A 19,459-nucleotide genomic window follows, 5' to 3' on the forward strand; every position below is an offset into this window, starting at 1 on the left:
TTAAAGTCCAATGTAATTCAAGTCCATGACAAATTGAATAAAAAAAAACAACAGTTTAGTATCAAAGTTGTATGAAAAATACTTCTTTAAGCAACTTAAAGAAACTATACAGGTTGAGGAAAGGAGTGGTCGGTTATTATAAACAATTTATCAGCTTCTGTAAATGCTGCAATTTTCTTCTTACCTTCTCTTATAATTTAACCGCAGGTTTAATTACATGAAAAGGGAAGTATGGCACTGTGTTCGCGTAAGAATACGTCCAGAAAGGAACAAAACATTGTCTCCAGTTTTCTCAAGTTTTATATTAAAAATGCTTTAACAATACCGAAAAATTTGTCCATAAATCAACGTGCGTTTTGAAAAAACTTCAACTAACTTTCTTCTTTGTATATAAACGTAACAATATTGTATAAAATGAAGCAATTAAAATGACAATGATTATTCATATAGAGCTGAGAACGCAATTCGTTCTTTTTTTTTTTTTGTTCATATACTTATGTGACATAAGATCTTAGCCTGTCAATAAGCCGTATTTCGGTTCACCGTCAATGTCGGATAAAGGGAGGGTACGCATAATTTTGTCATTGGTATGTCGAAGAGTTTTAAGCTTGATCTGGAATAGGAAATATGACATGATTAGATGATTTTACGTTGGAGCCATAGGTGCAGGATATCTAGGGCACTTATCGGTCAGGTTTTGTTTGTGTTCTTTTTTTTCGGTAGGCACGAACAATATTTTCTCTGATCTTAATTTGTTATAGAATTCTACTGTGTTTTACACTCGGCAGGATCATTGCCTTGTTGTTTCCCACCTGATGGTGCATTAGTTAGTGAGAACTCCTCGTCGTCTTCGTTTTCCTCGTCAGGATCATCCTCATCACCCTCCTCTTCTTCGTAATCTTCATCTTCATCTTCCAAGGCTTCCCCTAAAATAAAATGCAATTTTCTTCATTAAGTTCTCACTTCAAAGACACTATAACATTTATTTTCAATACTATGTACATCTAGAAAATAAGAAGCAAACTTCGTTAAAAATTAATTACAAGATAGATATAAGATTAGAAACTAGTTTAAAGTGAGGTCGAAATATAGTATTAAATTATTGAATCGATTGTTTGAAAAGCTTGTTAAATTTAATCGCTTCTTAGTTCTTGTGTGAGCTTAAAATAAACTTCAATTTTATCAAAAAAGCAATTACCTGTATAATATAATACAGCTCTAGGAACTAAACGTTCTCTAATGTAATGGCCAATTTCAAAATCGCTTGCCAATAAAGCTTGTGTTTCATCGTCCAACTCTGCTTCTGCATCAACTGGCACTGAAACAAGTAACAATAAGTTATACCATGAGTAAATTGATTACATATACAGATTCAAAGAAAATGTAGTATTTCAGGTCTTACCAACTGGTGGACTGAAAAAGTTGAAAAATGAATCGTTCTGAACAGTTTTTGTTACAGTTCGTATGGATCCTCGGGATTTATGTTTCTGATTCTTCTTGATTGTTTTTACTGTAACATTCTTTCCTTTCTTCCAATCAATTGCACATCCCTATTGTAAAAAATCATTATATATTATAAAGCATCTGTTTATACAATTCGGAGTACAAAAGAAAAAAACTAATATTATTTAAATTCGAATTATTCACCTTACACTTGTATATTTCAGGCCCTTCAAAATTAAATGGATCAAGTACGTCGGGAGTACACTTCATAATATATTCTTTAGTTAGCACTGTATTAGTGAAATATTCGTTTGGCTCAAAATGGAACTCAAGAATAAAACCCTACAAAAAAGCCTCGTTGTCTTTTAATGCAATCCAACTATACCTTCAAATTTCTGTTCACAACATCAGTGTGACATGGTAATTTTATAATTTAATAGTTTGTTCACCCAGCATGCAACTTACCATTGGATTAGATTCAAAGAATATCACTTTAATATCATACAAATGTTTTAAGATCGGTTCATCGTGTTCCTGAACCATATCAGCTAATGGTCCGACATTTTTAAATATTGTCAACCAAAATTCTGGGATGCCTTTAACATCTTTTTCGCTTCTACAATGGTAAAAATGAATTAACGATATTATCAATAATTATATCCTGTATTCTTTTTGAAATACATTCTTCAAATACTCATTCTGTATAAGGTGTAACAAAATGAATTGGATAAAAGGTAAACATATCCAGTGAGTAAACTCAAATAAAAAATGTTAAATACAAATAAAGATAATAGAAAAAAGGAGATGTTTAACATGTAAAGAAAATAAAAAGGGCATACTCTTCTTTTGCCTTTTGCTCTTTGTCATCTTCAAGATTTGCTTTTGTTTTCAAGTCATTAGTTAATCCTTCTTCTTCATCATCACTTTCCCATTCACACTGTTCATCCGTTGGTTCGTAAGCACCTGATATTATTTCTTTCCTCTTTTCATAAAGAGGAGCACATAATTTGTGATAAACACATTCCAAAGCATGTACCTCCTCATAGAATTTTGCTTCAATATTTGTAGTAACTACTTGCAGTTTCTTTAGAGCTTTAATTCTGCGTTTTACAGGAGCTGGAAGAGACTGCATTTGCTAAAAACCAAAAGTATTCCATAAAATATTACCTTTGATACATGATTCAATAGAATTATTTTTTATGTATAGTAAAAACTTTCTGCGGATATGTAAAATTGTTTTATTGATATTACAAAATGTGTTAGTCTATGTTTACATAACACTACAACTGAGAATTGTTAAAACACTAACTGTAATATACGTTTAAGGAAAATTATTTGTTCTGTGGTTCAATGTGGAACATATACTTTTCTTATTTTCATTGATTAAGCAATGCTTAATACATTAATAACTCCAAGTATTGCATACTAATCTAATGCAGTGCATAATTTACAGCTTATACTAACAGCTAAGTAAAGAAATAACAACTTTGCAGTAATACACATAAAACAAAATTGTTAAATTATCAAATCAAATATAAGACATAAGAAAAGCAAATTATATAAAATAAGTTAAATGAATGACAACATTAAACTCAGTTATGTTTCCAAATGTGCATGGAATCATTCTTTGTAATAATATATTTAATACCTATCACAAATAACTATTAAGATAATTTGCTTTTACAGCTAGAAATGTTAATGGTATGGAGCTATATTTATATTTTATATCACTTATTAAATTGATAACCAGTAAAGTTGATATGAAAATATCAATAAAGTTAAAAAAAAAAATGATGTTACACAATATACAAACAATTACAAAATTCTATAAAGATATGATATTTTGTAACAGAGTACCATGTGAATGATTTTAATGTGTTCATTTGAATGTAATATAGATATTGAAATTTTTAGTTTTTGTATTGTAGAAGAATGTTTATAGTTCACATAGATATTTGAATACCTCTATCCCTGGTGCAGAAATACGACCTTGAAAAGCAGCTAACATGTCTGCAGAAATTTCTGTAGTCTCATTATCATCTTCATCCTCAACAGATTCCATATCACTGTTATCGCCAGCGCGTTTTGTATCAGTGGTCATAGTACTATAATCCAGATTTTTTTTTCTTTTATAAAAAAAAATGCTTAAAAATCACATAAAAAAAGAATAAAATTCCTTAAATACCCATATTGGTAAAGAATAACAATACTTCAGTTTTAATTAAATTATTATGAAAATTTTAGACCTAATGTACAATTCAAACAATTAAACTATAGAAAAATATTATTTTGTTAAGATAATTTTCCCCACTTAAATTGTACTTCATACAAATGTGTTTCAATTTTCAATATCTAAAATTACGTATGTCATATTAAATGATACAGAATCTTTATTCGAATTAAAAGTTTCACGTATAAAGAATTTACAATTTATTATTACAAAGGAAGTAAGACACAATAAATAATAACTTATATATTAAGAAATTGAGTTATCTGAACTTAAAGTATTAGATACTTTTTTTCTGAGTATATTTACTTTGTTCGTGGTATCAATTAAAATTTATTTTTATGTGCAATTTACGAGCTGACAATATTACATTTTTGCTAGTTGTCTGTCTGCTCAATTCATGATGTTAGATTAATAAATCATAACATCTACCAAAATTAATTTTCTGTAATGAACAGACCAATAATAAAGGTATCAATTTTCGATAAGTGAAGAAAGTCTAAGGAACCCTTTCTGAGGATGTTCATAGGTACAATTCTAACAAATACGGACGAACAGTTCGAATTATTCAATGAAGAAAATATATTTCCAAAAACTGTACGAAATAAAAAAATATATCGAACAAAGCGACTATACATACATTATTATTATATATATATATATATATATATATATATAAACTCACGTACGCGCGCGCGCGCGCACGTACGAGAGGGGGGGAAGGAGAAAAATAATCGAAGTAAAATAGCACTTTTACAGAGAAATTAAGTGCGAGTGGCATACAGCGAAATAATAATTTGGCAAATGTGCCGAAATTCGGATACACGTTGCGATTTCATCTTCTGTCTTCCATGCATCGCGACGAATATCCTTGAATCTCAACTATGTATACGTGTGTAACACGGGACAGATACATGTTATATGAAAAGAAAGACGCAATTTAATGAAAATATTCAATAAATTCGACGAAATTTTTTCGCGACATTAAACTGACATTTGAAAGTCACCATATTTGCGAGGGAGAAAGGTTATTCGTTAGGACCATGCAGAAATTGTAAGGGAAGAAAGCGAAAATTCTATCAGTTTTTTGATAATTTGGTAAATGTAATCACGTTACGATTAATATATTCACAGGGAGTGTTTTGCTATGTTATTAACTGATAAAAAAAGAAGCCTTCGAAAATCATAGAATATTTTCGTTTGCGTTTGATCTCTCGGGACGTAGAAGTGCGTGCACATGGGACAGACGAAAAAAAGCAACGATTTTTCGGGGTTATAAATTGCATGAAAATCGCGAGGGTAACGAAACACGATTACTTTTAAATGAAAGCATCATCCGAAATTAATAAAGTCAGAGGATCATTAGTTTCGAATGCAAAGCATACCTTTCCAAGTTCGAAGCTGATCACAAAAGAGGAAACGAACCACAGAACTGCACAGAACGAACAACGAACCGGTCGTTGTGTCGGTAGTGTCGGTAGTTTCGTTGCAATAAATCGCACAATACGAAATTCGTTCCTTGTTCGTGAGAAGTGCTGCTACTCTGTGATTGTGAAATTCCCTAACTTTTTTACTTTTTTAAACGAAACGTCATTACCGTTAGTAACAAATTTACATTAAACAGAAACAGTTTTAAGAATTTCTTAGATTTATGCAAGTACCTATATGAGATAGAAATTTTTGATATATTTTAATTGCAACAAGCCAAAAAGAAGACAATTAATGAACTGAAATTGATACATTATAAATGAATAATCGCTCCAAGTTTGCTTGTTGTATAACCATTGTGAATAGAACTTTGGTAAAATTTAAATCACTACAATTATTTCTCGCAGGTATAATATTTACAAGATTAAATATATTAATATAACATTAAGTAAAATTTTTGTGTATCGTAACATCATACTACATGCTATAGTATATATTTTTTCTTCGGTAAAAAAAAGTCTTCGAAATTTTCAAATTTCAAAGTCAATGTTTTTTTAAGTTGGCAATGCTGCATCATTGCTGCATGCCACTTCGTTGCTGTCGCTCATCGTGAACAAGAGGAAAGATGGCGTAGTGACGTCACGTCCGTTTAGTGGTAGAAACGTAACGTAATTCGCCAACACGTTTTCTCCTATAGAAGACCGTGAGCCCTTTAGGCTTGGCGCCTTCGTCAAATGCAGTGAGCGTCGGTGTACGTAAAATGGCGGACGGTGACATTGATTTGTACGCCGACGATCTCGAGCAAGATTTCGCGCAGGTAATTCGATTTTCTCATTGTTAATAAACAAATACGCGGTTGCCACGCGTAATCGTTAATCGTCTGCTCGCGCGAAAAATACTTTCAACTGTGAGAAAAACGCGAAATCAGAGCGGCCTATCCGGCGTCATGGAGGTGAGACAGTAACGATTGTTCGTAAGCGGTGTGTCCATAAGTAAGATCTCGTTCAGCCGGGACGTTGGTTTCGATTCGCGTTTCTGTCGCCACGGCGGGTAGCTGTTCAGTTTGATCATCAACGAATACTATCCGACATTTCGTTCTGCAATTATTAGTGGTCGTGCGCGTAACTCGACTTGGAAAACTAAACCGAATACGTGTTAATATACAGATACACAGCGAGCAAAGCAAAATGGTGTTAGCGGTAAGGCGAATGTCGTGCAGTAGTGTTTCTTATGCTTCGTTCGTCCGATGTAGCTTTGATTAAAATCTTTACTTCTTTTTTTTTTAAAACGTTTCTGTTACTTTCCTACGGAATTAGTTGGAATTTGAAGTAGTATTTTGAACGCTGGACGCCGAAGCGAAAGCAAGTGAAATACGTAGTATTGAGAATGTAACATGGAAACTTGGGAAATATCTACCTAAATTATATAGCTTTTAGAAATGGTAGAAAGATGTTGCGCTGGAACGGTTTATTGATGTACGATGTAATCTTTTGTTTTAAGTCTTGACATATATTTGTTATAATTTATAATGATGAACGGTGAAATAGCCGATTATACATATACATATACTATACATATATTAGGGTTGGGTGTAACCTGAAATAAAAATATTTTATTCGTGACTCATCTTATTTATACTTACTAAGTTTTCATGCCACATTGAAAATACTATTTTATTTACTTGTAGTTTGATTTCCAATCTTTGAAATTCAATAATTGAAAAGTTTGAATGAGTTTGTAGTAGTAACACCATGTGGTTCATTCATTTGTATGTAGAGATTCCTAAAGCAGAAAATTTTCTATAAATATAATTTATTTTTGTGTAGTTCATATTTTTTTAATCTGTTAAAAAAACAGATTCATTTTCATGAATTAACTGATTAAAGTACTTAATTATTTGTTTTCTAATGTAAGATTTGTATCATAATTGTCCTATTATATTGACCTTCCATTATTACATTCTTAATCATATTTTTAGGATGAATTTGCTGGTGATGGCGTTGATTTATATGATGATGTGATAGCAGCTCCTGCTGGTGGTAATGGTGGTGTTTCCACAGGCAATAGTGGAGACGGTGGAGGTGATACCACTTCACCAAATGAAGAAACAAATGGCAGTGCTCCTTACCATCAACTCGGGAATAACATTCAACCAAACCAAATTGGAAGACGTCATCAACTATATGTTGGCAATTTAACTTGGGTATATAATTGGATAATAATTTTATTGATTATGTACAGTACGTAATACAGATACTTAATTAAAATCTTATTGTGTATTACAGTGGACAAGTGATCAAGATATAACTGATGCTGTACAAAGTATTGGTGTATCTGATTTTGTAGAAGTAAAATTCTTTGAAAATCGAGCAAATGGTCAGTCCAAAGGTTTTTGTATGATATCTCTGGGTTCAGAACAAAGCATGAGGATATGTATGGAAAGATTGCCCAAAAAAGAGTTACATGGTCAGAATCCAGTAGTAACATTTCCCACCAAACAAGCTTTGAATCAAGTAAGTTTGTATTTGTAAATTATCCAAGTGTACAGATATTCTGTGGAAAAAAGGATAGTAAGACACCATGCAAAATCATTTATGTAGATAGGATATCAAATAATAGGAAGGACAATAAATTTGTATATATTCACAGTTTGAGTCTCAGTGTAAAACACGTCCAGCTCCAGCTCCTCAGCAGAGCCAAAGTCAACGCCCCCATAATCCGCATCAACATCAACCACCGATGCCGCCTCATCAGCAGCATCCACAACATCCCCAACACCCTCAACATTCTCAACAGAATCATGGTCCTAGGATGATAATAGGTCCCCCACAGGGAGTGAGACCACAGAGAATGCCACCTCCAGGTATGGGTCCACCAGGTCCGGGTGGACCTGGTCAACAAGGTCCACCGCGTATGCATCATCCACCTATGGGTCCTGGACCTGGACCGCATCATCCTTTACCTGGACATCCCAACCAGGGTCCACCACCACCTGGGTATCAACAAGGACCGTGGAACGGTCCAAGACCTAATGGTCCACCTGGACCTCCAAGGGGTCCAAGTGGACCCGGTGGTCCACCGCAACAAGGACCACCTGGACCAGGTCCTGGTCAACATCGACCACCTGGAATGGTATGCACTATAATGCTGCTTTTAATGATATTAATGAATGTATGTTGCTTATTTCTAATTGATAATTATAGTTTTTTTTTTCTATCTAGTGTATTCTTTAGCAACTTCATGTTGTTTTATGGCAATAATTTTTGCACAGGAATCTATGTACACGTTTATCTCTCAAAATTTCATTACATATTTATGTAGTATTGATGTGTAATTATGTTACAAGTTACAAGAATATTTTTTGCATTTACACGTCTTACGCTCCGCGTAAACACAGAGTTGCACTAGAGATCTTTCAGAAGCCAGTTACCATATGCCACAGGTAACACGTAGTGTGTTGTTTTTTTTTCTGCTTTTCATGTTGTAAGAATTGTTCATTCTGTGAAACTTTCCAGGATGTTCCTGAACGAGAACAGTAGTATTAATGTAGAACAAATAGACGAATAATTTATCATTGGCAGATTTGAACTATATCAAATCAACTTGCTCTTTAAAAACAAAGTTCTCTTATTGCATTAAAATCTTATACTGTGTTTGTTATTGACATTTTATTTTTTCTATTGCATACACTTATTTTTTTTTATTAGATATTCGAAGTTTCGAAACTAATAATAATTGGGAGTAGATCATGTCACTATACATCTATTACCATGTTCAAGTATTTACTCTGAACTTCATACTACTTACAGTGCACAATATACATATAACATGAAAGGCTTATACGAGAAATTATTTAATTTCAGTTCAGTCGTTGATTAGCTTAACGGTATATTGACGAAATGTTTTTAATGGATGAATAACTGGCTCTGACACCTCTAAAGTTCTAGTATAACATTCCTTCCATAGTTATTACTAATATAGTTAAGTTTATGAATAGAAATTACCAGTATATTTTTCTCCCGGAAACACGTTATAAAATGATTTTTACTAATTTAGTGAGAAGCGATTAAATTAGGAAATTTTTTTGTGTCCATTTAGCAATTTCATGGTGGTCCACCTGGTCCACCTGGTCAAGGACCCCCACGTGGTCCGCCTGGACATCCTGGTGGACCTCCAGGTGATCCGAGAGGTGCTCAGCCACGTCCTGAATGGAACAGACCACCAGGTTTGTAGAAGATAGCAACAACTCCTATTAGTTAATGTACTGAAACATCTTGAACTTGAATACTTTACTTTTCATGCATTTCATATATTATTGTTGTAAAATCTTTCTTTTACATAGCTTGAGATTTGCATGATAGCATAGATGTCTGACAATTACTACGATAGTGAAATGTATTCTAGAGCATCAGAATTATGATGCAAATTGAATATAAAACACAACCATTTTAAGTAACACAGCACCATGTAATCAAGTTATTATAAAGGAAGTACACTGATGTAATTATTCAATGTGCATAGGAATGCATCACGGGCCTCAGGGACCACCAGGTTTCCCTCAACATCAACATATGCAAGGCCCGCAACCTGGTCAAGGCCCACCACAGAGAGGACCTCCTCCAGGTTCTATGGGCGGTGAGAACTTCCGGACGTTAATTGAATATTAACAATAGTATTATTATTCATCTTTCATACGATAGTGCATGATATTGAGGGAAATGTATGCTTAGGAGTATGAAGGTGCAAGGTGTTTCAGACGAAAATAACATGAAAAATAACTGTATTTTTCATGCTATAAAGTCACAGATAACAATTTGCTATATCGTGTGAATGATACACAAATTCAAATCGTAATATTCAATATTTATTAACACTTTACATGGAATTTCATTCGCATAAAAAGAAGGCGGAAAAAATATTATAAACAACTGGAAACAAGTATAAAGTTTGACTTTTGAAAATTAAATTAATCAAAATTATTTCGGTATTACTCGCAGTACAAGATAGCACAGAACAAGGTAGTTTTATCAAATGTAGGGCCACATACAATAAATCTAGCTTGAAATGCAAAATATAGTTTTAAAATTTTAATTGGATATTATCAGTAGGTTAATGTACATTTGAGTTACATTTGGTATGGTAAGTGAACGGTGTCTGACATAAAAAGGCCTTAATTTCACCAGTTTACATGTTTACTAGCATTTTTATGTTTTCAACGAAAATACGAAATATAACTTATTATTATGAAATTTATAATGTTTGTCTTTAGGGTCGGTTTTATGTGCGCCACCTTGTATATTAATGTCTTTTATATAGTTTTGTAATTTCTGCAAGCTTGCTGTATGCAGTGTTGCAAGCTAACATAGATATTGATCAGGAATGTTGCCAGGTCCAGGAGGACCACCACCTGGACACGGAGGACCACCTCAAGGACCACCGCAAGGACCTCCGGGAGGACCAGCACCGCATGTTAATCCAGCATTCTTCCCGCAAGGACCACCTCATCAGCATCCAGGACAGCATCCGCCAGGTCCTCCTGGTCCACCTCATGGTCCTCCTCATGGTCCACCGCATGGACCACCTCATGGTCCTCCTCATGGACCTCCACATGGTCAGCCTCATGGGCCGCCTCATGTACCTCCACACGGTTATGGACCACCCGCAACACAGGTATAATAACTTATTAATTTCTTTTGTTCCATTTCTTTCTGAATTATTGCTTGCAACAGAGAAATTTGACAGTGTAACATATATTTGCAGCCACCTTATGGTGCACCAGGACCCGATCATCGTCCAGAAGGCCCTCCTCCTCTCACAGAGCAAGAATTCGAAGAAATAATGAGTCGAAATAGAACAGTTTCTTCGTCCGCGATTGCTCGAGCAGTATCAGACGCTGCAGCAGGCGAATACGCGAGCGCCATAGAAACCTTGGTTACAGCCATTTCCTTGATAAAGCAGTCTAAAGTCGCCGCAGACGACAGATGCAAGATTCTAATTAGTTCTCTTCAAGACACTTTACGTGGCGTTGAAACTAAAAGTTATGGTTCCGCGCGAAGAGGTAAACTTAAAATGAATTCTTTATTTACGGTATATTATGGTTCTACAATATATGTACATTGTGTTCTTATAGTTAGATTCTTGCCTTAATTTTGCTTCGTTGTTACGTTGTTACATTGTTACGTTGTTGTGTTAATCATCTTTTAAGGTACACATATGTATCGCCAACATATGTATGATTACCTAGGATTGTAATGCCCGGGGAGATAGTATTATGTTGTTAGCATTATAAACTAAGCGTTTTGCAAGGTACTGTAGTGTTGTGTTTATATTTTCAGAACGATCACGTTCACGCGACAGAGAACGCAGCCATAGAAGGAGGCGTGAACGATCAAGGAGCCGTGACAGAGAGTACAGAGAAAGAAGCAGGGACAGAGACAGAGAGCGTGACAGGGAACGTGATCGCGAGAGGGAAAGGGATCGTGATCGTGACAGGGAGCGTTATTATAGTGAACCATACCCACGGGAGAGATCACGAAGCAGAGAGAGGGATCGTGAACGTGAGAGAGATCGCGAATATAGAGAGCGAAGCAGAGAAGAAAGGTAAGCTAAACATCATCTTGCATAATTATTTTAACTGTGACAAAACGAAATATGACTTATCGTCCAATTCAGTCTAGAGTATTTACTGACAGTCGGCTTAATTCACGGTAATGGCGTTGTGTCGCGTGTGTCACCTGTCGTTAGACAGAATTTATGTTCGCCAATCGTTCCCGTTGTAACAAACTTGTTGTATATATTATTATGCAATATACTACTTTAGTCTCGGGTACACCAACGATGTTGTTTCGAGTAAAATAAGTTTATCGTTCATGTAACATATGTATTTTGAGATGAGGCTACGCAGGTATATCACCGCACGAACCGTACATTGAAAGAGAAATTTTATTGGAGCAATTATTCAATAATATTAGCAATACACGTTTTAGCTTCTAGCGAAAATGACGAGTTGTTATTGGGTGACATAGGAAAAAATGCATTATTTTGTAATGTCAACATTTATTTATTTCTAATTAGAATTTATTGTAAAACAGTGATGTCTACTTAGGTGTAATCAGTTCAGAAAAATCTTAATTCTCCTCGAACTCTGTAGGATGATTGTTTTACATGATTTTCATACATAATACGCGTCAAGAGAATTTATAAGACATCTATAATTTATGATCCAGTACATACTAGGATTTAAAATTATATGAAGTTAATTAACCCTTTTGCTGTGATATAATTTGAAGAAACTCTCCGCTACAGTTTCGACTAAATTAGTCGTCGAAAATGTGTCATCTCTAATAGTGCGAGACTACTTACTCCTACATATTATAACAGTAACAGGGTTAAACAAAAGTAATTTAATTTCAACAGATTAATTGCTATTGAATATTTTTCTATTTTCAACCTCTTGTATCGTTTGAGAAATTATAAATGAGAACAGGAAACATACATTCAACATTTGAATATAACATTTATTCAAGTTATCTAGCAACTTTTTATGTTCTTCAACAACTGAAAATTAATTCAGATTGGAATTTTAAAATAAAATGGCAATATTTCATTTTTGATAAAGTATTTCATTGTTTCATTGCACACTGCAAAATTGGATTTTTTTTTCTTATTCATGCATCAGGCAAGAAAAGAAAAATATAACTGTCCAGTACATAAGATAGCGATTAATGTGTTGAATAATTGAGTAAAAGACTACCTGGTAATGTCTATTTCTTATGTTACTGATTTCAAATTTCATTGAAACCTTTTGTAACAATAAAATAACATATGTACTTTGATGCAATAATAATGTCCTTAGATATAAACAGTGGGCATTTTTTATAGTCAGTCAGACATTTTGTTCCAAGAAATGTATAAAATTATTAGGTAAATTATGAACATTAAGATTTGATGAACTGTTACAGTTTCAGTATTAATCTTTATTCATTGCGCTTAATTAATATGTAGTAATATATTGTGCAACACACATGAAGAACAACAATTTCAACACAACGACTAAGTATACGGTTTTCAGTGTATATAAAGCTTTCCAGTAATTCAAATTAATATATACATATTAATATTAATATTTAATCATGCCGAAAAGAAGGAAACAAAAGTTTGCATAACTTAATAATAATAATTTTCTTTTATTGGATACTTATATCCTTATATGTTAAAAACATTTATTACTTTCTCATAAATTCTATTTTCTCTTCATGTAACGGTGAACGGATGTGCAGTGGACATTGATTAATTCAGGAACGAAACTACGATTTATTATTTTCAGTAAGATTAAAGCGATGGTAAAGAACGAGATAGAACAAACATTTTTATATTTGCTTTAAAGGAACAAATTGTTTTAATTTCTTTTTTAATTCTATGCCAATAATGGATATGAATACAAAATCATACTTTATTCTTTATACATAGTTAATATTTTAGTCTACAACAAAAAAAAAAGTTTTCTAACAGTACTCAATCTCAGCTGTACTACGATCTCAGCCTTTTACATAATGTAGTGTTCTAGACAAATTTCTTATAATAATAATGTAAGGAGAACAGGGTACAGCTGAAATAAGAATTTAATTTGCGAACTGTAAATTTTATTGTAAATTGATCAGCAATTTTTAGTAAGGACTAATCAATAAGATTTTAAATTTAATTAATTCATTTATTACCCCCAAAACACGCAATAGTCTTACTTTTTAATTGGAACAAGCGTACGAAAAAGCGTAAGGAAAAATGAGATATTCTATAGAAATTAAAAAGGTGTGTCAGGACTGTTATTTATACAGAACATAATATTCTCACATTAAACGTGTATGCGAGTGCACTTAGTATCATAAAATGTTCTCTGAATCGTATTAATTTGCATCAATAAACAGTTAAAGCTTGAAGCTGTCTTGATACATACGTGACGGTAAATTGAATTATGAGATTTAAAGTTTAAAAAAATTGTCAGTTCTGCCTTAAGATAAGTCACAGTATGAGTGCCATTTTTGTCTCTTGTGATCCTCCTATGTAATTCTAATTTCCTAACAAGATTACAACTTGGTAAATATTTAATACCACATGGTCATACAGTTTCTAGTATTAACATATTATTACATAACATTTTTAAAGTGCATTATAAATATTGTCCATGTTCACATAATATATTGTGGTGAAAGTAAAAAATTAATGAATGTATTTAGAATAATATAATAAGAATTAATTATTTAATTTATGAACTATTTCTAGGGTATTTACATTTTCATAATAATTCATTTTATTAAATTTACATTCTAAATATCCAAAGTATTAGCTTTTCATTTCATTTTACGTGAAAGTTGTTTCTATAGCCCTCGTGTTGGTTATTTCAAAGAACAGTAGCTCATGACTTAAATTAATTAATTCTTGTAGATTAATAACCGGCAATATGCGTTCTATGAAGTATGTGAAGTGTTATATGATATATGTATGTAAAATTACTGTTCGCCGAGGAAATGGAATTATGTTTTCTGTTTCAATGCAATGTACAGATTATAGCCTAGGGGAAACGTTATTCTATAACTTGCTTGCGCATTAAGGTAATATTTATACAACTCATGCATTAATATCGTGCATTAGTGTTTATTAATCAGAGAGAATTTGTTTTTCTGTTGACATAGAGTATTTACACATTTTTTGCTACATTAAAATAATCTTAATCCTGGATCTATACAAATACATTATAACTCAAGTTTGTACATTGGGCCTTTTCATACTAAGAAAATTAAACAAACAAATTAGATGTATGGCAGTGTATAGTTTCAGGTTTAAGAAATGACATTAAATATAAATTACAAAGTTCCTTGCGCGAGTGTGTATAATTGCACTTGTCCAAGTTTACTAATTGTGGTTTATTTTAATTAGAATAATGCACTAATTGCATAATTCCTTATTATACTGTTTAGGTGTTTGTAATTTATGCTAGTTTATGCCGAACGATACGCGGAAAAACAATTCTACCGATCACATTAGATTTAAGTTGTAGAGTAATTGAAAGTTCCATTAGAATTTGGTAGAGTATATGCGGTCATTCGTAATTTACAAGATAATAGGACAAACGGAACAAAATACAATATTTTCTTGTTTTAACTGAAAGAACGTACTAAGCCTGGTAACAATATAAGCCATAACAAAGTATGCATTTTCCATTAGTACGACACGTCAGTCAGCCAGGCCAAGAGTAAAAGAAGAACCGCCAGAGGCGGCTCCCGTCTCGTCTTCCAAGGCGTCTAGGTAATTTATACTTTTTTTTTCCATTAAAGTGAATGCATGTAGATTTTTCAAAAAATTCTATCTTGTTCGATGCAAAAGTGGTGAAAGCAGAGCAGTAATTACATGTCCAGAGAATCATACGTTACAATGTTATTACAATGTTAGCGTTTTTAGTTCTAAGACTCTGAACAAATCTTAGGGAAATAGGAAGAGAAGGTGAAGAGATTCAGTGCTCGAGTAACTACTATCACTGTGACAACGACAAAGATACATTACAATATGATGGTACACAGAGTGTGTCAAATGTATATAGAGTGATTTCTTTCATTACTTTTGACTATTCAAGTCCCTGTTTGCATCGTACACTGATAATTTAGGTTATCAATATACACTACATCATACAGAACTCTTAGATACTCGTTGAAACAATTGCATCTTCTGTCAGACATACGTATTTTGCTTAGATTTTTCAATGAATTTAAACTCGATGTATCTATAGTAATTCCTCATAGTATACTTGTGTTTCGAATTCCTGGTATTCCAAGTAACGTGTACAGACTAAGGAGTACAGACAGTAATGTGTGTAATAGAATGTGAAAGAATAGGAAGGTAGCGTAAACGAATAAGAGTGAATTATATTTAAAAAAAAAAATAAGAAAAAAGAAACAAAAATGGTTCACCGCTAATGTAAGATAATTGGCTGACGTGACTTGTGTAGGTATTATGACGATCGCTACAGAGAGCGTGAACGAGACAGAGATCGAGAACGAGAATCAAGCCGGAGACCATCGGAGAGAGAACGGGAACCGGAACGTGAACGGGAACGTGAACGAGAAAGAGATCGTCGCGACGAACGTGGAGACTCTTCGCATCGTTCGAGACATTAAAGTTACATAGTACACGACGAGACAGGGATTCTCGGGCAGAAAGAAAGAGGAACATCAACATAACGGGCACGGTAGCAAGGCAGTGTCGCGTGGGATATGTCGTCGTTGACTCCCTTGCAAGTTCGTCGTTTCGTGGAGGCATCAGGAAGGACATTCATCCAAGAAGACATACCATAACCATTATTCTGTTCTTACCTGATTCTCGTATTATATCTTAACACTTTCCTGGTCGGCTCGAGTGATCTTCAGTTAGGATATCTTAAGTTAGGACACTTGAATTTCTAAAACCTGAGAATTTCAATCATTGACTGTTGAACACTTTTAATAATCACGTGTTCGAATCATGCATTATGGCTGTCGGCTCCTCGAGAAGATATTTCAATAGCACAATGTATCTGTTGAATGATTCTGTTCCCTTTTAGTTTTCAATTTTTGTGCTGTTGTCGTACCGTTGTCGTGTGATTCTCCTATAGATTTTCTTTGAAAGGATTCCTGCAGAGCTGGCGGCCTTATCGATGCGTCCCTATGGTTCACGATTAATTTTCTGTATTTGTTCGCAAAGGGAAAATGTTAAGATAATTTAGTGAAAGGTATCTGAAGCATAGACATTCGACTAGGAAAATGTTAAGACACATTCTGAAGTATTTGGAATCTACGAACTTAACGCGAGTTTTACCAAGTTACCGTATGGATTCTTATGGGATTCTTAACACACGTATATATATATAATACATATATACATACATATATATATCGGAACGCTGTAGATTTTTATGCATACGTTTCTTTTAAAGTCACTACTTCTCTTTTCTGTCTTTTAACGCAGCGTATACTATATATATATATATATATACTACACTGATAAAAGACGCGAATGGAACGCGTACACACATGCATACATATATCTCTATGTAACGTTTAGAGAGAGTATCCGTTTAGTTTCGAGAAATACAAGAGATGTGTTATCGATGAAATTACACAGAAACAAAGAATGTGTGACATAAGATGACATGAGGGTGTTTCACGAGGTCGTGTTCAGTTGCGGTTTACAGAAAAGCTGAATAACCATCTACTCCCGCCGCCTGGAGTTCGATGCTGCTGGCCTCTGGGAAGAACGAAGACACTCCTCTCCCTGTGTGGATTCATCACTCTTCGAGAGCTGCGCGACGATGCAAGATTGTATCTTAATATAATACATATATACGCTTTCAAAAAAAAAAAAAAAATATACGTGATAAACATGTCTTTACTTTATTCATCAGTACTACACACAATCTCCTAAGAAAATGTTACTTTTTGTTTTTGTACTATAAACAGCTCCAAAGAGATGATAACGTTCGAAAGGTGAAACCGCTTGAAAAATGATCAGTGAGGATAACAAACAGCACCTTCGACCCCGCCCCCAGAATATATTTCTGTATTTTGGTATTAGTGATGGCGACAGGGGTCGAGAGTGCAACACCAGATGAATATTCTGTTCGCAATAATAAGCAATAATTTCATCAATGGTTGTACTTCACTACATACACTGATACGTCACTCATGAAATCTTCAAATAGTATTAGAACACGCGTTCTGGTAGTATTTGAACCTTTCGTACGAACGAGTGTTTAATAACTAATTTATCAGAAGCACTTTCGCATGTTGAGAAACTGAAAAGTTTCATAAATTCTAGGAACCTCGCATACATGTACAGATACTTCTGGGAAGTTAGTTTTTCTTTGACGTTTCACCCTGTTTTTCAATATTCATTTCAAACGCCATACAATACTATTGTGAAAGCGCGACATGTTCATAGGACCAACTATGGTGTCTTACCTCACCGGCAGCTCCTGTACCATTCATAAATTAATTTTCATTTCTGGATGCTCATAGAATATACATGTTAATCCTCTTGTGATCAAGATTTCGTTTTTTAAGGATACGTGAACCGTTTCATTGCATTATATTTATACGCATCAGTATTGTTAATATGATATTGTATCGCATATGTTTGCATGTACTTATAAGAGTATGTGAAGTGTAAAAAAATTGTTCTTCATCATAGGAGGATTAAAAAACTAGTAACATTTATGCAACAGCATAAACTCTTTCATGTCTCAGGCGATACGAATTGGTACTAGCGTACTGCTCTATTATCGACACGATATTTCAAAACTTCACATTCATATTTTTTCCTTGAAAATTAATCTCTTAGACGAGCGTCCTCTGTTTTTTAAACACACATCTTCGACAATACTGTTTTATTTCACTTCTTACGTTTATTGATCAATAATCTATTGGCGAATTATCATATTTGTTTATGTTAATGATACAAGTGTAAAAAAGTATTGCAAGCCATTTATCACGCATGAAAGAGTTAAAACCGCTGACCTCGTTCAGAAAGGAAAACTACTCCGGGAGTATATACAAAATGTAGCGTTGACGGTTCACCTTTCGATGGGATATTTTGTGATATATTACAAGTAATACAAGTGATAACTGCTCTGTGAGGCTACACGCTGTACATATTAGACTTTACTGTATGAAAAAATCGGTGCCCCCGAGCTGAACCCTTTACGGTCTTTTTTTATCCAATGTAAGAGCGTTCATGTATTATCGTCGTTCCAATGGTAAAGTGACGAAATTGCTGAAAAATGTAATTTATTGGGAGAGTGAGGAACAAATAAAATCCTGCATTTAACTCGGATTCGCAAAATTTGTCAGTTTCACATTTGTCCCAGTGGAACCACGATATATGTATGTACATATAAGGAGAATAATGAATAATGTTTCTCGAATGATTTGCTTTTCTGTTTGGTCTTTGTATAAAATTTTCATCGATATACCTATCGTTTTAACACGTCGGATCGTTTTTTTAGAGACAATGTGAAGGGAAGAGGATCGCAAAGGGCCGAGCGTCCGGTGGTACCGTTTAACGAATACCAGGGAAAGGACAAGGAGCACTCACAGAGCACAGTACAAGATAGTTAAACCTGTCGTATGAAATCAAAGGAAATCCCGAGAGTTAATTTTTTTTTTTTTGTATCTTAACAAAACTACGTTGCATGATCACGTACGTTTCGTGAACGATTGTGTTTCGATGTGCCATATATAAAAGATACCGTAGCACCTGAAATACTATACGGGTTAGCGATAAGACACCACGCCAGATCGAGCATGACCAACTCATAGTCCAATTGTTTTAGTTATT

The 19,459-nt window shown here is 33.8% G+C and overlaps 2 protein-coding genes across 11 annotated transcripts; one reads left to right on the forward strand and one right to left on the reverse strand.

Moving 5' to 3' along the window:
* Nucleotides 1-471: 471 nt before the first annotated feature.
* On the reverse strand, nucleotides 472-5,213 carry LOC107192428 (nucleosome assembly protein 1-like 1). 2 transcript variants are annotated; one of them, XM_015581673.1, is made up of 9 exons: nucleotides 5,056-5,213; nucleotides 3,407-3,548; nucleotides 2,283-2,578; nucleotides 1,909-2,059; nucleotides 1,648-1,785; nucleotides 1,403-1,550; nucleotides 1,199-1,318; nucleotides 813-926; nucleotides 472-613 (listed from the first exon to the last, which is right to left on the reverse strand). In XM_015581673.1, exons 2-9 carry the CDS (start codon nucleotides 3,542-3,544, stop codon nucleotides 603-605), a joined length of 1,116 nt encoding a protein of 371 aa, XP_015437159.1. In that variant the 5' UTR covers nucleotides 3,545-3,548; nucleotides 5,056-5,213; the 3' UTR covers nucleotides 472-602. The 2 variants fall into 2 exon arrangements, with proteins under 2 accessions (XP_015437159.1, XP_015437158.1); XM_015581672.1 differs by having other exon boundaries at nucleotides 472-926; nucleotides 5,056-5,212.
* Nucleotides 5,214-5,793: 580 nt separating this feature from the next.
* LOC107192482 (cleavage and polyadenylation specificity factor subunit 6) lies at nucleotides 5,794-19,451 on the forward strand. Of its 9 annotated transcripts, none has more exons than XM_015581752.1 (11): nucleotides 5,794-5,915; nucleotides 7,077-7,301; nucleotides 7,384-7,611; nucleotides 7,748-8,230; nucleotides 9,197-9,323; nucleotides 9,620-9,733; nucleotides 10,476-10,768; nucleotides 10,859-11,156; nucleotides 11,434-11,698; nucleotides 15,320-15,400; nucleotides 19,128-19,451. In XM_015581752.1, exons 1-11 carry the CDS (start codon nucleotides 5,859-5,861, stop codon nucleotides 19,237-19,239), a joined length of 2,283 nt encoding a protein of 760 aa, XP_015437238.1. In that variant the 5' UTR covers nucleotides 5,794-5,858; the 3' UTR covers nucleotides 19,240-19,451. The 9 variants fall into 9 exon arrangements, with proteins under 9 accessions (XP_015437238.1, XP_015437242.1, XP_015437232.1 ...); XM_015581756.1 differs by lacking the exon at nucleotides 19,128-19,451 and adding an exon at nucleotides 17,306-17,664; XM_015581746.1 differs by lacking the exon at nucleotides 19,128-19,451 and adding an exon at nucleotides 16,098-17,314.
* Nucleotides 19,452-19,459: the final 8 nt, after the last annotated feature.

The sequence above is a fragment of the Dufourea novaeangliae genome, unplaced genomic scaffold, assembly GCF_001272555.1.
Source record: "Dufourea novaeangliae isolate 0120121106 unplaced genomic scaffold, ASM127255v1 scaffold343, whole genome shotgun sequence".
Lineage (NCBI taxonomy): Eukaryota > Metazoa > Arthropoda > Insecta > Hymenoptera > Halictidae > Dufourea > Dufourea novaeangliae.